General features: G+C 53.4%; 1 protein-coding gene across 2 annotated transcripts in view; it reads right to left on the bottom strand.

The window, feature by feature from the left end:
* AGPAT2 (1-acylglycerol-3-phosphate O-acyltransferase 2) overlaps window positions 1-19,989 on the bottom strand; it is a 33,559-nt gene extending 13,570 nt beyond the window's left edge. Inside the window, exons 1-6 of one of the 2 annotated variants that reach the window (XR_001482606.1) lie at window positions 19,702-19,989; window positions 10,527-10,660; window positions 8,889-9,064; window positions 4,765-4,860; window positions 3,563-3,635; window positions 2,719-3,009 (exon numbers count right to left, since the gene is read on the bottom strand). Coding sequence is in view for 1 of the 2 variants with exons in the window: in XM_015414224.1 (XP_015269710.1) it covers window positions 2,843-3,009; window positions 3,563-3,635; window positions 4,765-4,860; window positions 8,889-9,064; window positions 10,527-10,660; window positions 19,702-19,889 (834 nt within the window). In the remaining variant the exon portion in view is untranslated. Of the gene's footprint in view, window positions 1-1,826; window positions 3,010-3,562; window positions 3,636-4,764; window positions 4,861-8,888; window positions 9,065-10,526; window positions 10,661-19,701 lie in introns of those variants that run through there. The other variant, XM_015414224.1, reaches the window with a different exon arrangement.
* Between the last annotated feature and the right edge of the window lie 3,312 nt (window positions 19,990-23,301).

Here is a 23,301-nt window from a genome sequence, read left to right as displayed (position 1 = left end):
GCAAATGGCTCCGCATCTACGTGGAGGGAAGTCTCGAGTGGAGTGCCGCAGGGCTTGGTCCTGGACCCGGTGTTGTTAAATGTTTTTATAAATGACTTGGAGGAAGACATAGAGGGGATGCTTATCAGATTTGCAGATGACACGAAGCTGGGTGGGATTGCTAATTCTGAAAAAGACAAAAGTCAGGATTCAAAATTATCTAGATAGGCTGGAACAGTGGGCTGAGACAAATAAAATGAATTTCAATAGAGAGAAGTGCAAAGTCCTACACTTAGGTACAAAAAATCAAAGGCACAGACATAGAATGGGAGGGACTTGGCTTGACAGCAGCACATGTGAAAGGGATCTCGGTGTTCTGGTTGATCACAAGCTAAACATGAGCCTGCAGTGTGATGCGACTGCAAAGAAAGTTAATACAATCTTAGGATGCATTAACAGAAGCATTGTGTCCAGATCACGGGAGTTAGTAGTCCCGCTCTATTCTGCTATGGTCAGGCCTCACCTGGAGTACTGTGTCCAGTTTTGGGCACCACATTTTAGGAAGGATGTTGACAAGCTCGAGCGTATCCAGAAGAGGGCAACCAGAATGGTGAGAGTGTTGGAATCCAAGTCTTACGAGGAAAGGCTGAAAGAGTTGGGTATGTTTAGCCTGGGAAAGAGAACGCTTAGAGGGGACATGATTGCAGTCTTCAAATATTTAAAGGGCTGTCAGGTAGAAGATGGAGCAGATCTAGTCTCCCTTGCTCCGGATTGCAAGACTAGGTCTAATTGGTGGAAATTACAAGGGAGTCGTTACCGGCTAAATATCAGGACAAACTTCCTAACTGTAAGAGTGGTTGAGCAGTGGAACAGTCTGCCTCGGGAAGTGGTGGATGCTCCCTCGCTGGAAGTTTTCAAGTGGAGGCTGGATAACCATCTTTCGGGTATGTTGTAGGGCTATCTTTTGGCTATTCTCCTACAAAGTGCAGGGGGTTGGACTAGATGACCTGCAAGGGAAGCCAGAGTGTGCCCCAGGTATGTAGCAACATGTGGGTCCAGCCCTTCCTTGCTCTGCCTTGGCAGCGGAAGCCCCAGGGGGCTCAGATGTATTTCTGGAAACTTTGCAACCGTTTGCATAGCAAGAGCAGCCTGATGGCATGGAAAGAATCCCTGCGTGCTGGAAAAAAGGACTGCCTATTTAGAGGGCACTTTGACAAGCAGAAGCAAGGAGGGAGGCCCTGAGGCCCCAGCCCATCTTAGGTACAATAGAAAACACTGGAATGTCCACAGTTAACAACCACACTACCAAACTGTTTGTTTCATCACACCCCATCATTACAGTAATGTGTTTTTGTGTTGCAAGAAGGGTGTCCGAACTCCCTTTTACAAGAGTATGGGGACAAGCCCACAGATTGCTCTCTCTGGCGCAAACCCCACTGCAGTGAATGGGAACTGGACGAGAGCTTTCTGTTTCATTTGGGGACTTCCTATGGGGGAGTGCCCTTGGCTGTGGTCTTAAAATCAGTGCCTTTCAAAAAGACAATCCCACTATAGCCAATGGGATCGCTTGACAGTAATTACGGAAATGCACTCTCCGATAAAAGGTAAAGGTTCCCTTGCTCGAAGAAAACACTGGAATGTCCACAGTTAACAACCACACTACCAAACTGTTTGTTTCATCACACCCCATCATTACAGTAATGTGTTTTTGTGTTGCAAGAAGGGTGTCCGAACTCCCTTGTACAAGAGTATGGGGACAAGCCCACAGATTGCTCTCTCTGGCGCAAACCCCACTGCAGTGAATGGGAACTGGACGAGAGCTTTCTGTTTCATTTGGGGACTTCCTATGGGGGAGTGCCCTTGGCTGTGGTCTTAAAATCAGTGCCTTTCAAAAAGACAATCCCACTATAGCCAATGGGATCACTCGACAGCGATTACGGAAATGCACTCTCCGATACTGGGGGTAAAAAACAACCTAAAGCAGATGCATTTTGGCCGGCCAGGCAGAGCAGGTGTACAGAGACTGTAATTCAACTGAGGCCGCACTGCCTGTGCAGTGAACCTCAGATCCTCGTGAGTGACCCAAAATCTAATAGTGTGGAGAGCTCTACGCCACTACAGAGGGGGAGGTTCCAGTTTTAATTACACTTTTTTTACATACTTGTGCCAAAGAAGCAGAAACTATTATCTTGTGACGATGGTTCTGGCGGGAGCTGATCCTTGAGTTCACTTGCCCAACCCGAACACTTCACTTTCCTTTTGAAAGAGCGATTTGGCATCTGACCAGCAAGCTTTTCCAACCAAAACTTGAGAGAGTCACTCGGGCCCTTGCAAGCTCAGCCCTCTCACATCCCAGAGCAAGTCTTCCGGCTACCAAAGGCAAGGCTTTGTGCAAAGTGCCATATATCCCCACCCCCAGCCCCCACATGCACACCTTTGTGAAAGTTGTGGCCTCTGCTCTTGGTCAGCCAGAGAGGCCGGGGCCAACCCCAAGCAGAGCAAAGTGGAGCCCAGCACCGTAGTGTTCTCCACCCCTTGAAAGGATGAGCGGGTCCCTATAAGCCCCCAGGTCTGCAGACACACCCTGCCCCACCAAATGTGCGGGGGGGAGGAGGGGGTGCCTTTCTGGATTTCACCAGTCTGAGCAGCTGGAAAATACCAAATGGGTCAGTGGTAGGGACGGAGTGGAGCTCCAAGCAAAGAGTTCTGGAGAGTGCTCCGGTCAATACCGAGTCAGACCTCCTCCTCCTCAGGGGCTGCCGGTCTGAAGGGGGAAAAGAGTTCCCCGCCCCAAGCAAGGGAGCCACTGACTTATTTGGCAACAGGGAGGAGTCCTTTGGTCGGGTGTGCAGGAGCCCCGTGGCTACTGAGCAAAGCCGGGTGTGGATCCATTCACTCTGCCAGCTGCTCCTGGCAGTCTGAAGAAAGTCTCCCTCATGGCGGCGTAGCACCTGTCGCTGAGGTCCGTGACGTCCGTGGCTGTCAGGCCGCAGGTGGGGATGGGTGGCAGGACTTCAACCTGGATTCTGCCTGGCAACGGAAGAAGAGACACGGAACTCGCCAGCCGCTCCCGCCTGTGGCACGTGGGAAGGGAGCTCCGAATGCTGCGGGGCAGGCCTGTGAGCTCGAGGCCGAGCCATCTGCCTCTGGGGCCCTCTGCTAAATTCAGGCCAGCAGAAGGAACTTCACGTGAGGGGCCATTTGGAGGAGGCAATCACGGCCAGAGGGCTCTCTTTCGTTGGAGCTAGAGGTGCAGTCAGCCCATGGAATCACGGCGTTGGAAGGGGGCCATACAGACCATCTAGTCCAGCCCCCTGGGCCCAATGCAGGACCAGCCGAGAGCCTAAAGCCCCATTCCACTAGGATAAAGTGACTGAGGTATTTATTCCCTGCTTTCCTCTCCAAAGGGGATTCAAAGTGACCTGCAATACTGTTTGCCCCTCCCTTAGTGCCTGAGAGTGACCCGCTGGCTGCCATGGCAAAGTGGGGGTTCAAACCTGGAACTCTGACCCTTCGCCAGGCTTCCGAGAGACCAGGGAGAGGCCTTGGCAGAAGCAGAAGAGCTTTCAGTCCGGGGCCATACCTGATGTAAACAGATTCTTCTCCGGGTTGTAAAACGTATTAAAGGAGGAATACACCACAGGAATGACTGGAACCTTGGAACAAGACCAGGGAGAAGGTTAGAAAGCAGGTCTCAACAGATACGACACTGTGGGGGAAGCCCACAAAGGCTAGTGGATTCTACAACTACATCGACTAGTTGCAGAATTAGAGATGACAAAAGGAAGCCATCCACACTAAGCATATTTTACCGGTGGAACTGCCTGCCACAAGGTGATGCAATTCCCCTCTGCTTTGATGGCGACACAAAGAGACAGGCCTTTCTTCTGCTGCAAATCTATCACCTGCTATTAGCCAAAGAGAAACTGCATATTTAGAGACAAGCTCTCTCCAGATAGCAGATATGGTGTGATGGGGTGTGTGGAAGAAACGGGGACCCTGTGCACTGGAAATCATATGCAGAAAGACACCCCCCCTCCCCGCATGCTGTGGTCTCTCCTCCAAAGGGCTGCGACTCTCCCTCCCCATCGCCAGCACCAGGGCTATTTTTGGGCAGGAACGCACAGGAATGGAGTTCCGGCTGGCTCCTGAGTTGGCCACGCCCAGCAGGAACTCATTAGCATAATAGGCCACACCACAGCAGGAACTCATTAGGATTGGCTACATTAGGGGTGTGTGGCCTAACATGCAAAGGAGTTCCTGCTACAAAAAAGCCTAGGGTTTTGACAACAAACAAGGTAAACAGAATAAGAAGCAAAAGGTGGGTGCGGCTGGATGACCACACTTCTGGTGACATGGGGGTGTGGCCTAATATGTTAATGTGCTGTGCTGTCAGGGTGTGGCCTACTATGCTAATGAGTTCCTGGTGTTGGGTGTGGCCTGTTATGCTAATGAGTTCCTGCTGGGCTTTTTCTACAACAAGAGCCCTGGCCAGCACAAAGGTGGGACTTTCGCTGGAGATGCCAGCCAAGACCAGGATCTAGTGGTCTCCTTGGGTAAACCCACTTCTTGACCTGCCCATCTGGGTAGGAAGGGGGCAGAGAGCCTGAATATCACAGATGGGAGACTGGGGAGAAAGGAACTGGCTATTTTTGCCCTCTTTGAACACTCCCCCCCCCCCCACCCGCTGGATGTCTTCAAGCAAAGTCCGGACAGCCATTGGTAGGGCAAGGTCTAACTCTGGACTTCTGGCATTGATGGCCTTCCGAGGACCCTTCCCATTACCTGCGTCTGGATGGCCAGATGGAATGCTCCCTTCTTGAACGGCAAGAGGTCCCCATTCCCGTTCCTGGTGCCCTCTGGGTAGATCCAGACCTTCACCTGCCCACAGAGGAGGGAAGAGCCCACGTCAAGGACCTGGAGCCACTCCTGCCAAGCCAGCACCTGAATCGGCCTCTCGCCAAGCCAGGGCTGCCGAGTGCCTCTCAGCAGAGAGCCCCGCCTTCCCCCTCCCGCACTCCTCCCCCCTGGTGGCAGCACCTGAGAGAAGCGGACACGGCTGGCCCAGCTCACGGTCCCCAAGGGGCCTAGGGCTGAGGCCCAGGACAAAACATCCTTCTGAGAGCGCACAGAGTGTCTGTCCCTCATCACTGGACAAGGGCTGTCTCCCCTGCCTCTTTGCACACTTAATTCAGGTTGCGGCAGGATTTTCAAACAGAAGGGCTGATTCCTCAACCCGCTTCTTCCAAAAATAAAACTCCACTCCTGGTTTCCTCTCCTCCCCTTTTTGCCAACCTCACCCCACTTTTTAAAAAGCCGTATTTTAAAATAACACCAGAACAGTGTAAGAAGGCAGGGTTGTTGGTTGTTCTTTTTTAAAAAAAAAAAATACTAATTCAGATGTTCAAAATTAAACTGCCTACAATTCAGAATAAGCCCTTTCCCATACTCAGTCTCTTCCATTCCTGTCCTCTGAAGAGTCCGTTGCAGCCCCCGGCAGGCTCCGGCAACCTGAGTGGAGCTGGAAATACCTCATTTGAATTTAACTTCTGGAGGAAGAAATGTATTTGACGCCAAGCGTGTGGGGTTTTGGGGGGGTTTTTTTTGCGTGCCTCAGATGTGACCAACGATTATAAGGAAAGGGAGACCAGGATACTGTCAAATTAGAGAGATACATGCACCACCTGGGATGGATAAGCTATGAAGCTCTTGGCTTCATAGAATCAGAGTTGGAAGGGACCTCCGGAGTCATCTAGTCCAACCCCCCTGCACAATGCAGGAAATTCACAAATACTTCCCCGTCCACACCCACAGTGACCGCTGTTCCACGCCCAGAAGATGACAAAAAACCTCCAGGATCCCTGGCTAAACTGGCCTGGAAAACAATTGCTTCCTGACCCCAAAATGGCATTCAGCATTTCCCTGAGTGTGTAAGAAAGGGCCACATTTCTCTGGGGCATGTAAGAAAGGGCCACAAGAACTAAGCACTGAGGCAACCCTCCCTGCCCTCCCTCTCATGATCTGCCTAAGTTCACAGAATCCGCATTGCTGTCAGATGGCCATCTAGTCCCTGCTTCAAAACCTTCAAAGAAGGGGAGCCCACCACCTAGGGTTCCCAAGTACCTACCTATGATACGGTGGGGGACACATGCTTCCCCACTGGAAGATTCTTGCTTGGAACACAGGTGCTGCACTATTCCGTCGCCTAGACGTGATGTAGGCACATAGCTGGGTAACGCTCTGGTAATGGGACTGGAAACTCGATGGTACCATTGACGGAATAGTGCAGCGCCTGTGTTTTCCCCGTGGGAACGGTCCTGCGAAGAACTATACATCCCCCGCCGAATTAAGGTAAGTACTTGGGAGCCCTGCCACCACCTCCGAGGTAGCCTGTTCCACTGAGGAACTGCTCTCACTGTCAGGAAGTAACCCTAACCCCTAATATTTAGCCGAAAACTCTTCTGATTTAATTTCAACCCGTTGGTTCTGGTCCAGCCTTCTGGGGTAACAGAAAACAACTCCACACCATCCTCTACATGACAGCCCTTCCAAGTTCTTGAAGGTGGTTATCATATCCCCTCTCAGTCGTCTCCTCTCCAGGCTAAACGTACCCACCTCCTTCAACCTTTCCTCATAGGACTTGGTCTTCAGACCCCTCACTGTCTTCATTGCCCTCCTCTGGACACGTTCCAGCTTGTCTGTATCCTTCTTAAATTGTGGTGCCCCAAACTGAACACAATACTCTAGGTGGAGTCTAACCAGAGCCGAGTAAAGTGGTACCATCACTTCGCGTGATGTGGACACTATACTTCTGTTGATGCAGCCCAAAATCGCATTTGCCTTTTTAGCTACTGCATCACACTGCTGACTCATGTTCAGTGTGTGGTCTACTAAGACCCCTAGATCCTTTTGGCACATACAACTGCCAGGACAAGTCTCCCCCATCCTATAATTATGCATTTGATTTTTCCTACCTAAATCCAGAACATTACATTTATCCCCATTGAAATTCATTTTATTTGTTTTAGCCCCGTTTTCCAGCCTGTCAAGATCATCCTGTATCCTGACTCTGTCTTCTACCATATTTGCTACCTCTCCCAATTTAGTGTCATCTGAAAATTCAATAAGCATTCCCTGTATTTCTTCATCTAAATCATTGATAAAGATGTTGAACAAAACAGGTCCCAGGACAGATCCCTGAGGCACTCCACTTGTCACTCCTCTCCAATAGGATGAGGAACCATTCACAAGCACTCTTTGGGTTACGATAAAACCCCAGGAAAGATCAGGAGGGAGGGACCACTTGGGAAACAGCAGCCCTCCAGTGGGTCAGGTCGTCAGCTCCCAACCGGAGGAGGGAAGCAAAAGAGAAGTGACAAATGGTAGCCCTGCTCTCATGGCATCATAAGCAGGGGCTCGTGCAGAGTTCCTTGGCGGGCGGGCGGGGGGGACACACACCACTCCTGCTAAGACAGTGTCTAGGACTGGCACCTGCCATCAGGCAATGCATGTGCCCCACTACACCCGTAAAAGCCAGTGGTCCGAGGCTGTGAACAGGCGAGACTGGGAGTGAAGAAGTGCCTTGTGGGCCGCGTGCCTTGGGGCGACTTTGGTCTGGTGTAGTAGTGCAGCAGGAGGTGAGAGAGGAAGGATTAAAGAGGTCCTTTCCTTTCTTCCTAAGCAGCTTTCATCCAATAAAGGGCAAGTTCTCAAACAGGCGGCTGCAGAATGGGATGTGTTGTAACAGGCCATGTTACTTAAATGTAATTGGTTAAACGCGAATCACCCCTCTAAAAATTGCTTAACTGCTGACAGTCCTCATTTGTCCCCAAGTCAAGCATGTGGAAGGGAGACGGGTGGCAGGGCAGCTATCTGGCCAGGGTCGCCAAGGCCTCCGGGGTCATGCCCACACCACTTGCAATGGCTCCCCCCTTCCAATCCTGGACCCCCCCCCCCCCCCCCCAGGCAGCAGGAAGACGGTGAGACGGTTTGGCTGGGCAAGGGAGCGGCTCAGAGGGCCCGTCAGGGCCGGGCCTTGCTGGCAAAGATCTGGGCTGGAGCTGCAGCCGATCCCAGAGAAGGCCAAAAACATAAAACGGCCTCCCTGCCCAGCGCGTTCTCCTCCCACCCGCCTCCCTGGAGGTTAAAAAACATTGAACCCCTATTATGACACATGTAAAGAAAACCAAGGCGATAGACAAACAGCCTGAGGAGTAAGTGATGTGAGGTGTTGAAAGGAACGGTTCCCATTGGGGGGGGGGGGACGGACAGAGACACACAAATACACCCCTATCCTCTCCCCCCCCTCCCCAGCCTCTCATCAAAAAGGATTTTCGAGGATTTCTATTTAAAGAAGCATTCCAGAAAACATTATTTCTTTTTTTAAAAGCCTCGCTTTAAAATGTATTTTCTTTAAAAAGTACCGTATTCAAAGAAAGGTGGGATAGAAATGCAGAGTGACGCCCACAACAAAGTCACGGCCTGGAACTGGGAACACTTTCAAACGCAGCCCACACTGACGGGCAAACAAATATACGTGAAGTGCACCTTGGGGGGGGGGGTTCATCTCTGCACTGCAGGCCTCGCCTGCCTTAACGGTCGGACCCTCTCCCCTGTATTTTGGGGTGGGGAGAAGAGACTAACAGAATGATCAGTACCAAACTGCATTTCCCAGGGTTTCTTCAGGGGGGGAGGGGGGGAGATGCGCTTGACTTCCTTGCCCCAGGGTTTGGGATGTTCTGTTTTGGTGGAACCTGCCAAGCATCGCCTGTGCTCTTGGTCAAGAGAAAACGTGCAGCCAGGAGGGGCTCCATGGGGCTGAAGGGGGCCCTTCTGAAGCAGTCCGTAAGCCAAGAATCTGGGGACCAGCAAAACCCCCCCTCCCCCCCCCGCCGACCCATCTCACTCACGTTGTCCTTGGCCATGGCTTGGCCGACCCCCGACATCACGGACTTGGCATTGCTGGTGCTCCTCCGGTTGATGAAGATGACCCCACCCAGGTACATGATGAGGCCCACGGAGCCAAAGTACAGCAGCTCCCGCTTGCCAATCTGGACGCAGCGGTCCGGCAGGACCTCCATCAGCCCTACGGAAGAGGGGGGGGAGGAGTGAGTCAGGTCGGGTAAGGCGGCCCTTCCTCATCTCACCGCCCAGCGGAGAAGACCACGGACAGCAGGACTGGAGCAGACCTCGGCTGAAACCTCCATGGGGGGGTGGGGAGAGGATAAGCCCACAGTCAGACCCCCGGGGAAGCTCTTGACCTGTTGGTTGGCAGGGCCTTGGCCAGGGCTGCACTTCCAGCGGGGAGCTCCGGTGCCCTGTCTGGCCCACTGCGGCCCTGTCCCTGTCGTGAGAGGCGGGATGCAGCCATGGATCTCCACCCCCTGACTGCCTGACTGCCTGCCTCCAGGCTGGGCTATGGCGAGGTCCTGAAGACGGCCCAGATCCAGCCGTCCACTTGCTCCCTGCCTGTTCCCTTCCAGGCCCGCTGCCGTGTGGGATCCACCCCCTGGAGAAAACGGCTGCTTTGGTGGGTGGGTGGGCTCTGTGGCACTGTGCCCTGCTGAGGCCCCTCCCTTCCCCAAACCTCACCCCCAAATCTCCAGGAATTTCCCAATGTGGAGTTGGCAGCCCTACACCTGGCATGGTTACAGCCACCTTTGCCGGCCCTGCCTCTGCCTGCCTCTGTTCCCGGCAAGGACGGCGTGGAAGCGCAAGAGACCAGGCCCCCGCTGGCGGAGAGCCCTCCCCTCCTCCCCTCCCCCCCCTCCTCCCCTCCCAAGTTACGTCTTTTGTGTTCCCAAACACACAGGGGGGCTCCGGTCGCCTCCCTTTTCTGCCACACATTTTCCTTTGGCCAGGGGGGGATAGTCAAGGCCAGCTGGCTTGACAGAGCCACTTTACAAACATTACCTGCTTTTGCTGTGTTTTGTGCGGCTTTTAGACAACTTTGAAGTGTTTTTGTCTTGTTTTTAATTAATTTTTAATTACTGGTCATTTTTTTAACATTTTTTGGTAGAGTTGTAATGGTTTTACTGATCTTTGTAATCTTTGCTTGAATGTCAACTACTCTGAAAATCAGAAATGGCAAGCACAGAAGGTAGAAAGCCAGTTTGGTGTCGTGGTTAAGAGCAGCGGACTCTAATCTGGGAGAACCAGATTTGATTCCCCACTCCTCCTCCAACGTGCAGCTGCTGGTGTGACCTTGGGTCAGTCACAAGTTCTTTCAGAGTTCTTCTCTCAAGAGCAATCCCCAAAAGAGCTCTCTCAGCCCCACCTACCTCCCAGGGTGTCTGTTGTGGGGAGGGGGAGGGAAAGGAGTTTGTAAGCTGCTCCGAGACTCCTTCTGGTAGTGAAGGGCGGGGTATAAATCCAATCTCTTCTTCAAGCTAGCAAAATAAATTTCCAGACCCCACTCCCCGGCCTGGTCCAGAGACGGGAGAAGGCAATGGCAGGGCAAGCGTGGGTGGCCCGGTAAGAAAGCTGGTTGGGTGTGCCCAGGCCCTCCTGGCAAAGGGCCTCTCTGGGGTCTCTCTGAAATGTCTCACCCATCATATCCAAGATGCTCTGGTGGTTGGACACAATGACACACGGGCCCTCCACCTCAAAGTGCTCCAGACCCTTCACGTCAAACCGCAGTCCGTACAGGTATTTGAAGCTCCGGACAACGTTCTTGATGATCCTGTGGGCAGGACAGAGTCAGATCAAACACACCCGTCTACTTGAAGGGAAACAGGAAGAAAACGCCGATGACAAGAGATGGAAGGGAGGAACAACATCTAATGGGACAGGAGCCTGAAGTGCTACTTGGACTGACCATGCGGCTCATAGTACTGCAATTTCACTTCAGAGGGGGGAAATAGGGAGCAGGCAGAACTCCCTGGAATGCACAAAAGGGGCCTGGAATCTGTATTGCCTGTGAAAACAGGGTCTGGCCCTGCCCAACGGAACCGCCGGCCTGCAGCTACAAGGCAACAGGGGTCAGTCAGAGGGTTCATCTAGACAGTTGTTTCTTCTCAGTTGCCTCACACCATTGCTCATTTCTTTAGTGCCCTGGCCCACCAGCCACAGCAAAAAATACAATAAAACCACCACACACACACACACACACACACACACACACACAAAACCAATAAAATAAGCATGACATCTTAGTAATTCCACTTCCAAATAGCCCATAACCATAATTGCAATTATTAATATCAATATTTAAAACCCTGACAAAAGCATGCCAGTGTTAAGAAATCTTTGACAGCCTAAATCAAATATCAGTCCCCAAATCAAATACCAGTAACCATGGACCCAGAGTGAGACAAGAGAGAATCATTATGACAGGTTCTTCTAGCTTCATCTTCATAAAAGGTAAAGGTAAAGGTTCCCTTGCTCGAAAGCCAGTCGAATCCGACTCTAGGGTTGCGGTGCTCATCTCCGTTTCAAAGCCGAAGAGCCAGCGCTGTCCAAAGACGTTTCCGTGGTCATGTGGCTGGCATGACTAAACACCAAGGCGCACAGAACGCTGTGACCTTCCCACCGAAGTGGTTCCTATTTATCTACTTGCAATTTCTTGCTTTCGAACTGCTAGGTTGGCAGGAGCTGGAACTAGAGACGGGAGCTCACTCTGTCATGTGGCACACTCGGGTCTCGAACCGCTGAACTACCGACCTTCCACAGCCTGCAGTTCAGCGTCTTAGCCACTTGAGCCACCGCAGCTCCTTCATCTTCATAGCTGAGGCAATAAATCCTGCCATCTAACCTGCCACAAATTTATCTCTGTCCACCAACAGAAGCATTAACCCCATCTGGCTCCACTACGAGTCATGATAAGTGGTCCCAAGGCACCTTTCCGGTTCCAGCACCTGTCTAGGGCACCAGCGTATCATGTGGGTCAAATCCTCAGCTTGTCTCCAGTTGCCTCATAGCAAGCCGGGGCACCCATCTGTCTAAACTGGCAGCAAGTTTTAGGCACAGGCTTTCCCCAGAGGCTCTTCCCAAGGGAACCTGAACTGGCAGCTCCGGGGGCCGACTGGCCCAAGCTCCCCCCCCCCCAGCACGGAAAGAGCTTTTCTGCGGCACCCCAAGTGAATCCAAGCGGGTGGTGGGTCAAACAGCTGCTCGGCTTCTCCCTTCCTCTCCTGGCCTGTTACGCCACCATTTTGCGGCTGGAGTTTGTTCCCCCATGCCATTAAATGAAACAAACTGGGCCATTCTTTGGAATGGCCATGTGCCTCATATGTGTTGGCAGAAAGGCGACACCCAGCAAACAAAGGAAGCTCCAAGGCAGCAGCAAGAACCCCCAAAATAAGCAACAGATTCACAGAAGAGCCTTGGACTATCCCACAGGGAGCCCTGCTGCTAACAATCATAATAAAGACTCTTCCCCCAGTTTGTGGCTGTCGCACCCCAGAGCTGAAGCACCTGCTGGCCAAAGCTGGCCGGCATCTCCTGCTGCTTCCTGGCTCCACTTGCCCAGTTCCCTGCTCCTGCCACAGCTGCACGGACCCAAGTCCTGTGACCCAAAGCAGAGCCAGAAAGGGACCAGGAAGCAGCAGTGTACTGACACAAGAGGTGCCCAGCCCTGCTGGATCAGTCCACTGAGGGTCCATCTGGTCCAGCCTCCTGTATCCTACAGTGGCCGGCCAGCCAGCTACCTTGGAGGGCCAAGCATAAAAGCCACGGAGGCCACGGCCTTCTCCTGATGTTGCCTCCTAGCACTGGGACTCGGAGGTTTGCTGCCTTTGAATGTGGAGGTTTCCTGTAGTCACTATGGCCAGTAGCCACTGAAGGACCTCTCCATGAAATCTCTTGGACTCCTTTTTAAAGCCATCTGTGCTTATGGCTACATCTCCTGGCAGTGAATTCCACAATGTGATTACTCATTGTGTAAAGGAGCGTGTCCTCAATCTATTGCCCATCAATTTCATTGAGAGCCCTGAAGTTCTAGGACTAGGGGACAAAAGTTCCCTATCCACTTCTTCTGCCCCATACGTAACGTTATAAACCTCTGTCATGTATCCTCTTAAAAAAATTCAGCAGAACATAGTTTGAGTCCAGCCAGGCACCTTTAAGTCCAACAAAGTTTTAATCAAAGGGCAAGCTTTCGTGTGCAAAGCACGGCCTAACGGCTGTATCTCTGCCCTTAGCAATTACACGGAGGAGTTTTCAAGCTAGTTTCCCCCACATTTGACTCTATGCCCTCAACAGGTCCCTCCATGCCCTGTCTACAGGGTTTGTATCCAGGGATAGCACTGTCCCAGTTATTGTCCCCATCTGACCAAGTTTCTGAACTGCCCACTGTATCAAAATTGTCACGTAAGGACCATCTCCATGAGCCCTGGGTGTCCATTACAAATCAGCTGCTAACGCTGCTGCTGTACGAATTATCCTGCTATGTAATTCCTGCATCATTCAAACATGTCAGTTTAGATGAGTTCGGGATCTTACGGAGGCCATTTTCGGGTCAAACGTTTAAAGGGAAATCTTTTGTTGGAAGGGTTGGATTGATTCGCCCTGGTGGTTCTACGCATGCGCCATGATAGTTCCCCCCCCCCATTCTATGGATGAGTGCCTATGCGCATGCGCAAACTGAGAAAAAATTTTAAAAAATGGCCGACACACGCTCCCACGCGTCGGTAGTGTAGATGCCAGGGAGCTACGTGAGGCGGGATAAGGGAGGTAAGTGTGATCGTGATTATCCAGATCAAAAATAATCGCGTCAGAACCGGACCAGTTTAAACCGCTGTCTGAAGACACCCGAGGAGATAGTCCTTCCAAGAATGAGACCTCAACAGGCCCTCACTCTGAACTGGCTAGAATAGTAAGAAGCCAGTTTGGTGTCGTGGTTAAGTGCGCGGACTCTAATCTGGGAGAACCGGGTTTGATTCCCCACTCCTCCACTTGCACCTGCTGATGTGACCTTGGGTCAGTCACAAGCTCTGGCGCAGCTGTCCTTGAAAAAGAGCCGTTTGTGTCAGAGTTCTCTCAGCCCCACCCACCTCACAGGGTGTCTGTTGTGGGGAGGGGAAGGGAAAGGAGTTTGTAAGCCGCTCTGAGACTCCAAGTGAAGGGCCGGGTATAAATCCAATCTCTTCTTCTTCTTCTTCTTCCATCACTCCCAAAGACAGGATCACCCGGGAAGGCGAGGACCAGGGGAGGGCTGGTTACACATTACCCCGCACACACCCACAGAGAGAGCAGAATCTGGCTGGCTGCCAGCCCACACCGAGGTCTCACCCGAGAGAGGGCAGGGTCCATTTCACAATGCTCAGGTGGTGTAAGAGTTGCAAGCACAGTCCAAGAGGGAGGAGCGGTTGGAAAGAAGCCAGGTGGCATGACGAACCGGTCCGGATCCTTCAGATGTGTCAACTAACTTGAGATTCCTTTTTTGCCCTGGCAGGGCGAGAGATGCCAACTCCTGGAGGTGGAACACATCATCCATCCTCTCAGTCCAGACAGTACTCACTCTTTGGATTCAGAGCTGGCACTTCCAGGGCATGCCAAAATGCTGGAGGTCTGGGTTTAAGCCCCCCCCCCCCATCATCCTGGTGGGAAGTCACCCTCTCGCTGGCTCATTTCCCTTATCGGCCACAGGAAGAATGGTGGCCATTGTCTGCCTGGCTCATGATTTTCTACTTTCTGCTGTTTTCGTCACTTAAAACTGTTCTTACCTCAAGCATTTAAAAAGGTAAGGTAGCATATAAATGTGATTTTAAAATTGTTTAGACGAAGAAGAAGAGAAGAGATTGGATGTATACCCCATGGCCCTTCACTACCCAAGGGAGTCTCAGAGGGGCTTACAGACTCCTTTCCTTTCCCCTCCCCACAACAGAAAGACACCCTGGGGGAGCTCTTGACAGAAACGGCACTTTTTTCGAGGACAGCTCTGACCAGAACTAGGGCTTGCCCAAGGTCATCCAGCCAGGTGCGAGTGGAGGAGGAGTGGGGAATCAAACCCGGCTCTCCCAGATGAGAGTCCGCCTGCACCTAACCACGATGCCAAGCCCACTTGTCCCCACAGCCTTCCTCCCAAACAGGGATACGAAGCGGCAGGTGCTGTTCTCCTCTCTTCCGTTTCATCCTCACAACAACCCTGTGCAGCAGGTTAGGTGGAGAGTGTGCGACTGGCCCCAGGTCACCCAGCGAGTTTCCACAGCATGAGTGGAGATTCAAACCTGGGTCTCCCAGACACTAGTCCGGCCCTCTTAGCCACTCTGCCACCCCGGCTCTCCAAGGCCTTGCAAGGTCTCTAGGTGACTCTGACACCCTCTCAGCTGAATCTCCCTCGCAGGGAAGTGGTGAAGATCCACGGAGCTCAAGGCAACGTAGAAAGAATATCATTTTAAAAAGTCAAAGACGAGAAGCTCAGATGTCCCAACTGGCTTGTTTGTCCCAAACAGCAAGGAGCCGGCCAGACAGCTTTCACACGCCCTTTCCAGCCTCTCCTCTCTTGCTCACTTGCCAACCATGGAGGTCTCCCCCTGCCCCCCTGCAAATGGAAGGGAAGCACCTGACCCCCCAGCCAGCTGTGGCAGGGCAACAAGCAAAACAAAGGGGCGCTCATGACCTCCTGAGCCCCCTCTCCAGCAAGCAGCAAAAGGCGCCCCTTCCTCAGCTTCCCAGGCCTGCAGGAGCCAGGACAGCAAGCCCTGGGGAGCAGCCACCCTTCGCTCCCTGGCTCACCTCGCCTCCCTCTTGGAGCAGCTGCCGCCGTAAACCCCTTGCTGGTGGCCAAGGCAGGAGGACAAACCGGCCAGCCAGGACTTCCTAAGAGCGGGCCGCTACTTTCCCTTCCAGACTGCAGAAGCATTTGAGCCCACCCTGACTTACCCAGCAAAGCAATTGGCTTCTATGGCATTGTGGGGGCCCCACTTCAGGGGCGGGCAAGGCCGGACTGAGCAGCTGTGCTTCTTCTGCCTTGCCCGCTGCAGGAATCTCACACCGCTTTGCTTGGCTACCTGGGCAAGGGCACTTCCTGCCCAAGAAGCCCTCAAGTACAGACACTTGGCAACACTGTCTCCACAGAACAAAGATCTAGGAAGCAGCCGCCACAATCCTTGGGGGGGGGGGAACAGCACTGCTCTCTTGCCACCAGTGCCCTCTGACCTCCTGCTCCCTGAGCACACACAACGTGCCCGAGTCAAGCAGGGGAAGAAACCTTCAGTGCCATTGTTGCCACACCACCTCGCTTAGTCATGGTCACACTACAGAGGAGTGAACCATCCCCTCCCCGAGCAAAGAAAATGGCCATGATCCAGCCACACAACTCCAACCTCACCCCAACTTGGCTCTTCAGGAAGTGCTGCTTACCAGAAGTCTGGCAGTGGGGCAGAGATGAAAAATGAAACCACAGAGAGAAAACATTTTCTCCCATTCTCTTACACCCCCCCCCCGAAAAAAACCGAAGTTTGGCGAGGAAACTAAAATACACCAACACTTCCTTAACAAGCCTAAGTTTTAATTCAGCTAACATATACAATTGGGCATATCTGTGAAAGTCAAAATGCCTCCGTTGTCTACAGGCACCCAGAGAGAGCACAGCCACCGGCTTCACCATACGCCACACGTGTCTCCCTGTTTACCATCTGAGAGGTAAGGAAGAGATGAAAACAGAAACAGAAAACACAGAGGACCCACACGATAAGCAGTGCAGGAGATCAGAATCGCACCCTGTCGATCAGAAGCGCCCTCTGGAACCGTCCCTTTCAGCAAATGCGCGCGCACGCATGTGTGTGGACAGAGCAAATCGCATTTAAACATTTGACAGTCTATGTCTGCCGTGTGCACAGGAATTATCACCTAATGCTGTAGCTTGTCTTGCATAAAAACCCTCACACATTACGCTTTCTAAGCAAGCAAAAATCTTGTCTTTTAAAAAAATTCTTGTATTCCACTAATTCCAAAAGAGAACACATTCCCTAGGAGATTTTTTTACCATTTCCCCAACTTGCCAATTACCAAGAGACAATGTGAGACTTCCATGCGCCACTTACTTTGGGAAGTCGTGTGTGCATGCGCGCTTGTGTGTGAAGTGCTGTCAAACTGCATCCGACTTCTGGTGACCCCAGAGGGCTTTCGAGCCAAGAGAGAGAAGTGGCTTGCCATTCCCCGGCTCTGATAATGACCCTGGACTTCCTTGGAGGTTTCCCATCCAAGTGCTAACCAAGTACTGATCCTGATTAGCTTCCAAGATCAGGCAAGCCTGGGCCATGCAAGTCCTTTGGGAAGATACTAGCACCTATTTCAGCCACACGCCTTCCTGGGTCAGACCATCAACACCCCCCCCCCCGGGGCAAAACCATATTCTGCTTTGTTTTGAACAGTTTAATCCCAACTGTAGCCCGCCCCAGGGGCTGCAAGCCCTAGACTGGCACCCTTATGGCAGCCAATGAAGCACTTCTCGAAAAAACACCCAAGAAAAAGGTTACGTGACTACAAGACGGCCGGGGGGGGGGACACAGGGGCTGGCTCCCGCATGACCCAGCGGCCTCTGGCTGGTCACACAGAGCAGGCCGGGTTCGAGGGGCCTCTCTCCAGGCGGTTCTTATCGAGACAAAAGCACAAGTTGAGCAGAAGACTCCCCCCACACCCCTCAATTTACTGTTCACCCTCTACTTAGATGTATGGACTGGCAATTTACATTTCATTGCATCTGAAGAAGTGTGTACGCACACAAAGGTTTATGCCTTGGATAAAACTTCATTAAAGATGCCACTGGACTCAAGCTTACCTCTCAAGGTTGTTGTGAACATAAACAGAGGAGCAGAGAACAATTAAAACAGGTTCCCATTGTGGAGAAAAATGGGGTATAAAATGAAGTTAATAAATAAACATAAGCACACCCTGAAAAGCAGGTAGACAGAAGCTGCAGAGACAGCACTAACAAGGTGCCAGGATGTCCGTGCTAGACACCACGTTGCCTGGACAGATATATTGGGAAAGGGCAGGAAAGCTCAACTTCAGCAGTCAGTTCCCCTTTACTGTTTTCCAGGGTCCAAACAACCCAAGAAAAGCTTTTTGCTTCTGCCATGGTTGGAACTGCTGAAAAAAGAATAGGGCAGCAGACAGGAAGTGTGACACAGGGGGGAGAGTGTCAGAGTGTGCACAAATCCCCAGCCAGCCACAAAGCTCCCTGCGTGGCCCAGGCACAAAGGCCCTCCCTCCCTTTCAGCAAGACACCTGCCTCACCTTCAAAGCTTAAGATGAGGTCAAGGCTTGCCACACACCTTGGGGCATTAGACAGAGCAACAGACGCTTGCCATAGGAACGGTCCTCCTTCCGTGCCCAAACAGCTCCGTCTGGGCACAGGGTGAAGGAACAGAAGGTCAGGATTCAACTGCACCGGATGATACTTTCGAGGAGCATACAAGCAGACAGTCTACTCTTTGGGTCCCTTCCCCTATTCTGCTATGGGGCAAAACCACCGCTGCCTCTGGGGGGAGGGGAGAAATCACATACGGGGCCAGTTGGCTACAACTCTATACGTTTGGCAGCTAATCCATGTGATCCATGTCTGTGCACGTATCCCACAGTCTCAAACTTGCATGTGAACTGTTGCATGCAGTACACAATAAAAGCAGCTGACAGTTTTCAGAAACACACCAAAGAAGGGCTGGTGAAACACTTGGGCATATTTGTGCAACATTTTTGTCTGATCTTCAAAACACACAGCAGCCCTGGACTCGCCCCGAATCAGGGCCACCCAAGCAACAGCTTGGACTTTCACTTTGATTTTGCTGCAGCTGTTCAAGAACCTGCCTCCGTGAAGTTTAAAATTAAAGGTGCCACAATGTCTTGAGAGCTCCGGGAGACCGCCAGAACCAGAGTAAAGAGGGAGGACGTGGGTTGCTCTGGCTCTGTTGCTGACTGGAAGTCTGCCCCCCCTCCCCTGCTCCCGCACCCCTTCCTTCAGAGGTCACAGCAAAGCCAGGTTGGCGGTCGGGTGGATGTGAAAGACGGGCTCCTTCCCAGTCCTGCTCTTTCCCCTGCCCCACAGTGACTACCAATGTTCCCTCTAAGCTGTGGAATCTTGTGAGCAAAAATTCAATTTTGTGAGCTCCTGGCATTAAAGTTGTGAGCAAGCAATTTGGCAACTGCATAAATGAGTTTGCTCTGTAGCCATCCTTCCTGAGCTAAGGCAAAAATGTGTGAGCCAGAGGCTAAAAAACTGTGAGCTAGCTCACACTCACTCAGCTTAGAGGGAACACTGGTGACTACTTCTCCCACTCTGCACCTAGAGGGCTCCTAGACATTGTAAGATTAAATTGGATATCTCATGACCTTCCAAGGCTCTAGTGGGACTTCTGCATTCCCAACTTCCAGTTTGTTTTTAAAACTCCAGTTTCCGGCCCATTCCACCGTGGAGACCCACCTTTCCCCTTGCCAGTCCGCAACAAAAAGAGGCAGGGACACGTTTCTTGTAAGCGGGAGCTGCAAAGGCAGAAGAGCTCACAGAGCCCCCCTGGCTGTGGCCCAGGAGGAATCTATCAACTGTCCATTTCAGAAACCGACCGGCCCTCCCTCCCCGTCTCTGCCCTCCTCCCCGGGCCCGGTGCCTCCCTCGCGGAAGCCTCCGCCCGTCCCGCCCCGGCGCTTCTTCTCGCGCTTCTGCCCCGCTCCGGAGGGGGCCCCGTCCCGCCCCTGCGAGTCCGGGCGCCTCGGGCCAAGGAGCGGCCGGCGGCCCACCTGGAGGGGAGGCGAGGCGAGGCGCGGCCGCGGCGGTGGGCTGACCTCATGTTGTGGACGGTGCGTCCGCCGTGGCAGAGGAGACAGACGGGGACGGTGAGGGTGGAGGCCAGGAGGCAGAGGGCGCAGTAGGAGAAGACCTTGGCGCGGAAGCGGAGCGGGGGGCTCAGCTCCAGCAGCAGCGCCAGCAGCAGCGCCAGCGGCGGCCCCCACAGCAGCCAGCCCGACTCCATGGGGCTCCTTCGCTCGCTCGCTCGCACGCACACCGCAGGCCCGTCCCGTCCAGTCGCGTCGCCTCCCGTCGCCGACTGGGCACGCCCCGGCCGCCCGCCCGGCCTGCCTTCCTGCCCGGCAAAGTTTCCGGCGGCTTCCTCCTGGGCTGGGCGGGCGGGCGCCCACACGTGTCTGCCGGCTTTGGCGGGCTCTGCGCGGACCGCCCTCCTCGGCCTGCCGGCGCGCCGCCGAGCACCCCGCCGCGGGGACCGGGACCGCTTCTGCGCCGGCTGCCCCCCTTCCCTGGGTCCCCCCTGGGCCAGCCGCGAAAAAAACCCCGCGGAGGAGAGGAGCGGAAGAAGAAAGGGGCCTGGTCGCACGGGCGGGCTCGGAGGCGAGTTCCGCGGGCGGACCCCCGTGCGCTCTGGACCAAAGCGAGCCTGAACTAGTCTCCCTAGAAGCTCAGCGGGCGGAACCGAGGCCAGCCCTGCCCTGCTTTGGGCACCTCACGCGCAAGGGTGCAGACTTTCCAATTTCGGGGGGGGGGGGGGGGGGGGGGGGGTAGCCCGCGGAGACCCTCAGGGTAGGAGCAAGGGTGGCTCCCGGGGGAGGCTGAGCAGCTTCCTGAAAATTTCGGCGGGGGCTGAAGCCCCGTTGCCCCCACGAAGATTACGCCTATGCAGCGTCACTGGGAAAGAGCCGTCATGCTGGGGAGAGTGGAAGTGGGGAGGACTGAGGGCATCGCGGAAGGAAGCCGCGGGAGGCGAGACCCGAGCAAGGCTGTGTTAACAGCAGTCACCGCGGGCTGGAGGGGATTTGATGGCACTTGACACCCTCCGCCGCCCTTCCAAGTTGTCTAAACTTTCCAGGGCTGACTGAGCTGGCCCTTCCCCACTCCTTCGCCGGGCCTTCATCAGACCGGTGCTTCTGGTTCCTTTCCTCTCGGTTCATTTACCAGCGCGCCAGTTTCTGCAGCCCTGGGGAGTGTCCCGGCCGAGGAAGCAGGAAGCCCAAAGCCCATCTTGTGTGCAGGTGGCTCAGCTGTGCGGCTTTCACCATTGACACAGGGCCCCTTTACCGTGAAAAGTAATGATGTCAAACCTGTTTGACCCAGCAAGAAAAGAGAAGCGCTTGCCTCTGAAGAAGGGAGCTCTGACTCATGCACATTCTGCTGGAGTGAATGCTGTTCGGTGTTAAGGCCCCCCTGGGCTCCCCTAGTGTCTTGCTGCTGCAGACTTAACTTGCCCCCCCCAACCCCCTTTCAGCTCTTGGAAAACGCCAGTTGCCTTTGCAGGAGTTTCCAGTGTCTCCTTGGGGTGGAAGAACAGACCTGGAAGGGGCGATTAAGGCTGAGGCAAGAAGGGGGGGTGAAAGCAGAGGGGGGTGAATGGCAAGAAGCCCCCAGGAAGAGGGCAGCCAGGAGCCCTGGGCCCAAGTGGAAGGGCAGGGGGCATGCACCTGCATGCAGGATCTGGAGCTGCATTTTGAAGCCTCTGGGAGCCCTTGACAAAGGCACCCTGCAATGGACTCTGCTTGCACGGCCCATATTACGGGTGGGTCATGCCCAGCCAGGATAACTAGCAGGGTGCAGCTATTTTTGGTAAATCCTTTCTTTCACCCTCTCCAGAATCCTCTCATCCTCAGAGTTTTCATCTTTAACTTCAGGAGACTTTTACTTAGTGAACATATCCCCCTCCTTCCCCCCCCCAAAAAAAACCCAACCAGAATACAAGGCCTGTAAGTGTGTGTATTTTTACCATCTCTCTAAAAGAGGATCGGATCACTAAGCTGCTTTAATGCTTTAAAAGAGATGGAGGCCTAGTAGTTTAAGCCTCTCTCCCCCCCACATGGACAGTTAATGCAAGATGTCTTATCCTCTTCAATCTGACCAAGACCACAAGGAGATGCCTTTGGGGTGGACTGGTTGTGGGGAGATCTGTCTTCAAACCCCAAATACAGGCATGAAGACCGAGTCACTCCTGTCTCTCTCACAGGGTTGTTGTGATTTGTTGTTGTTCTTCAGTCGCATTCGAGTCTGACTCTTTGCGACCCCATGGACCACATCACGCCAGGCCCTCCTGTCCTCCATCATCCTCTAGAGTTTGCTTAATTTCATGTTCGTTGCATCAATAACACTGTCTAGCCATCTCATCCTTTGCCGTCCCCTTTTGTTAGGATCCTGGTTAAATCAGTTCTCAACAGCAGTCACTTCAAAGAAAGCTAACTTTATTGAGACTTTGACAGATACCATACTGGACACGAGCTATTGTTAGGACTGAAGTTGAACGCACAAAGGTTACAGATATAGTGTGTTCAAGTAAAGGCACTAAAGATCAGGACCCAATTACCCCACGGTATTTGCCCGCCAGAATTAACAGTCAGCTGCCCCCCCACTAAGGATGTATCTCTCCCAGAGCATCCCTCCCACCAAACTAACAGTTGCCTACCCCCCCTCAGACACGTAGCCTCTACATACAGGGCCGGCTCTATCACTAGGCCAACCTTGGTGGCTGCCTAGGGGTGCAGACATCGAGGCATAGAGAAGCTCCCTCAGAAAAGGTGCCCCTTCCGCAACCCTCCCTCCCCATGCCTGGGCAGGGGCAGGGCGAAATTTGAGGGTACCCGCCTGCCCCCACTGTCTTCCCTTCCACCCCGGCAACTGGGAGCACGCTGCTGAGTGCGGTGGTGGTGTCCCGCGGGGGGCACTCTGCATGTGCTCAGAGGCAGGCAAAGGCGCGTTCTGAAGCCGGGTCCGGGGCTCCCCTGTCATGCTGGCGCGAAATGGTCTCCCATTTGGCCCCGGGGCTTCTTTCCCACAGCCCCCTCCTCCGCTTTCCCCTCCTGAAGCTGCCACACAAGCAAAGCCCCCCCCCGTCCAGGTCTAGATCTCCAGCGCCCCCGTGGACCGAAGGGACTGCCCAAATGCCATGGAGGGGTTCCAGCCTGGGATCCTTCTTGCCCTCGCTCTTCTGGCTGCAGGTGGGTGGGTGAAGGGGGCCTGCGATGGCAGCTGTTCCTGGACCTAAGAGGCCTCCGGTGCCAGCCCAGGGGAGAAGAGGAGGAATTTCGGCTGCTGCAGCTTCTCACTTCAAGGCACTGTGCTGGCAGGAGAAGTCAGACCAGGCGAAATGTCTGCCTTGTGGGCTGTTGTCAGACCCCACAGCAGGCAATGAAGTACACACTTGCAGGAAGGTTTTACTTTATTGAAGCCATGAAGTACTTAGAACAGATTCTCTGTTCAGAATAACGAGATGTGCGTTTGACAGATAGGTTAAAGCAGATTCATAATCACACTAGCCAATAGATATGTTTCCCGCGCCCGCTCAGAAGGCTCATCGCGCGCCCAAACCCTGAGAAGCAACGGTTCTATACAGTTAAACAATTAGACTATTCCCACACTACATGTTCATTACAGACTAAGCAATAAGCCTC

This window comes from Gekko japonicus, unplaced genomic scaffold, assembly GCF_001447785.1.
Source record: "Gekko japonicus isolate JY-2015 unplaced genomic scaffold, Gekko_japonicus_V1.1 scaffold9, whole genome shotgun sequence".
NCBI lineage: Eukaryota > Metazoa > Chordata > Lepidosauria > Squamata > Gekkonidae > Gekko > Gekko japonicus.
This window is presented reverse-complemented; position numbering and strand designations above follow the sequence as displayed.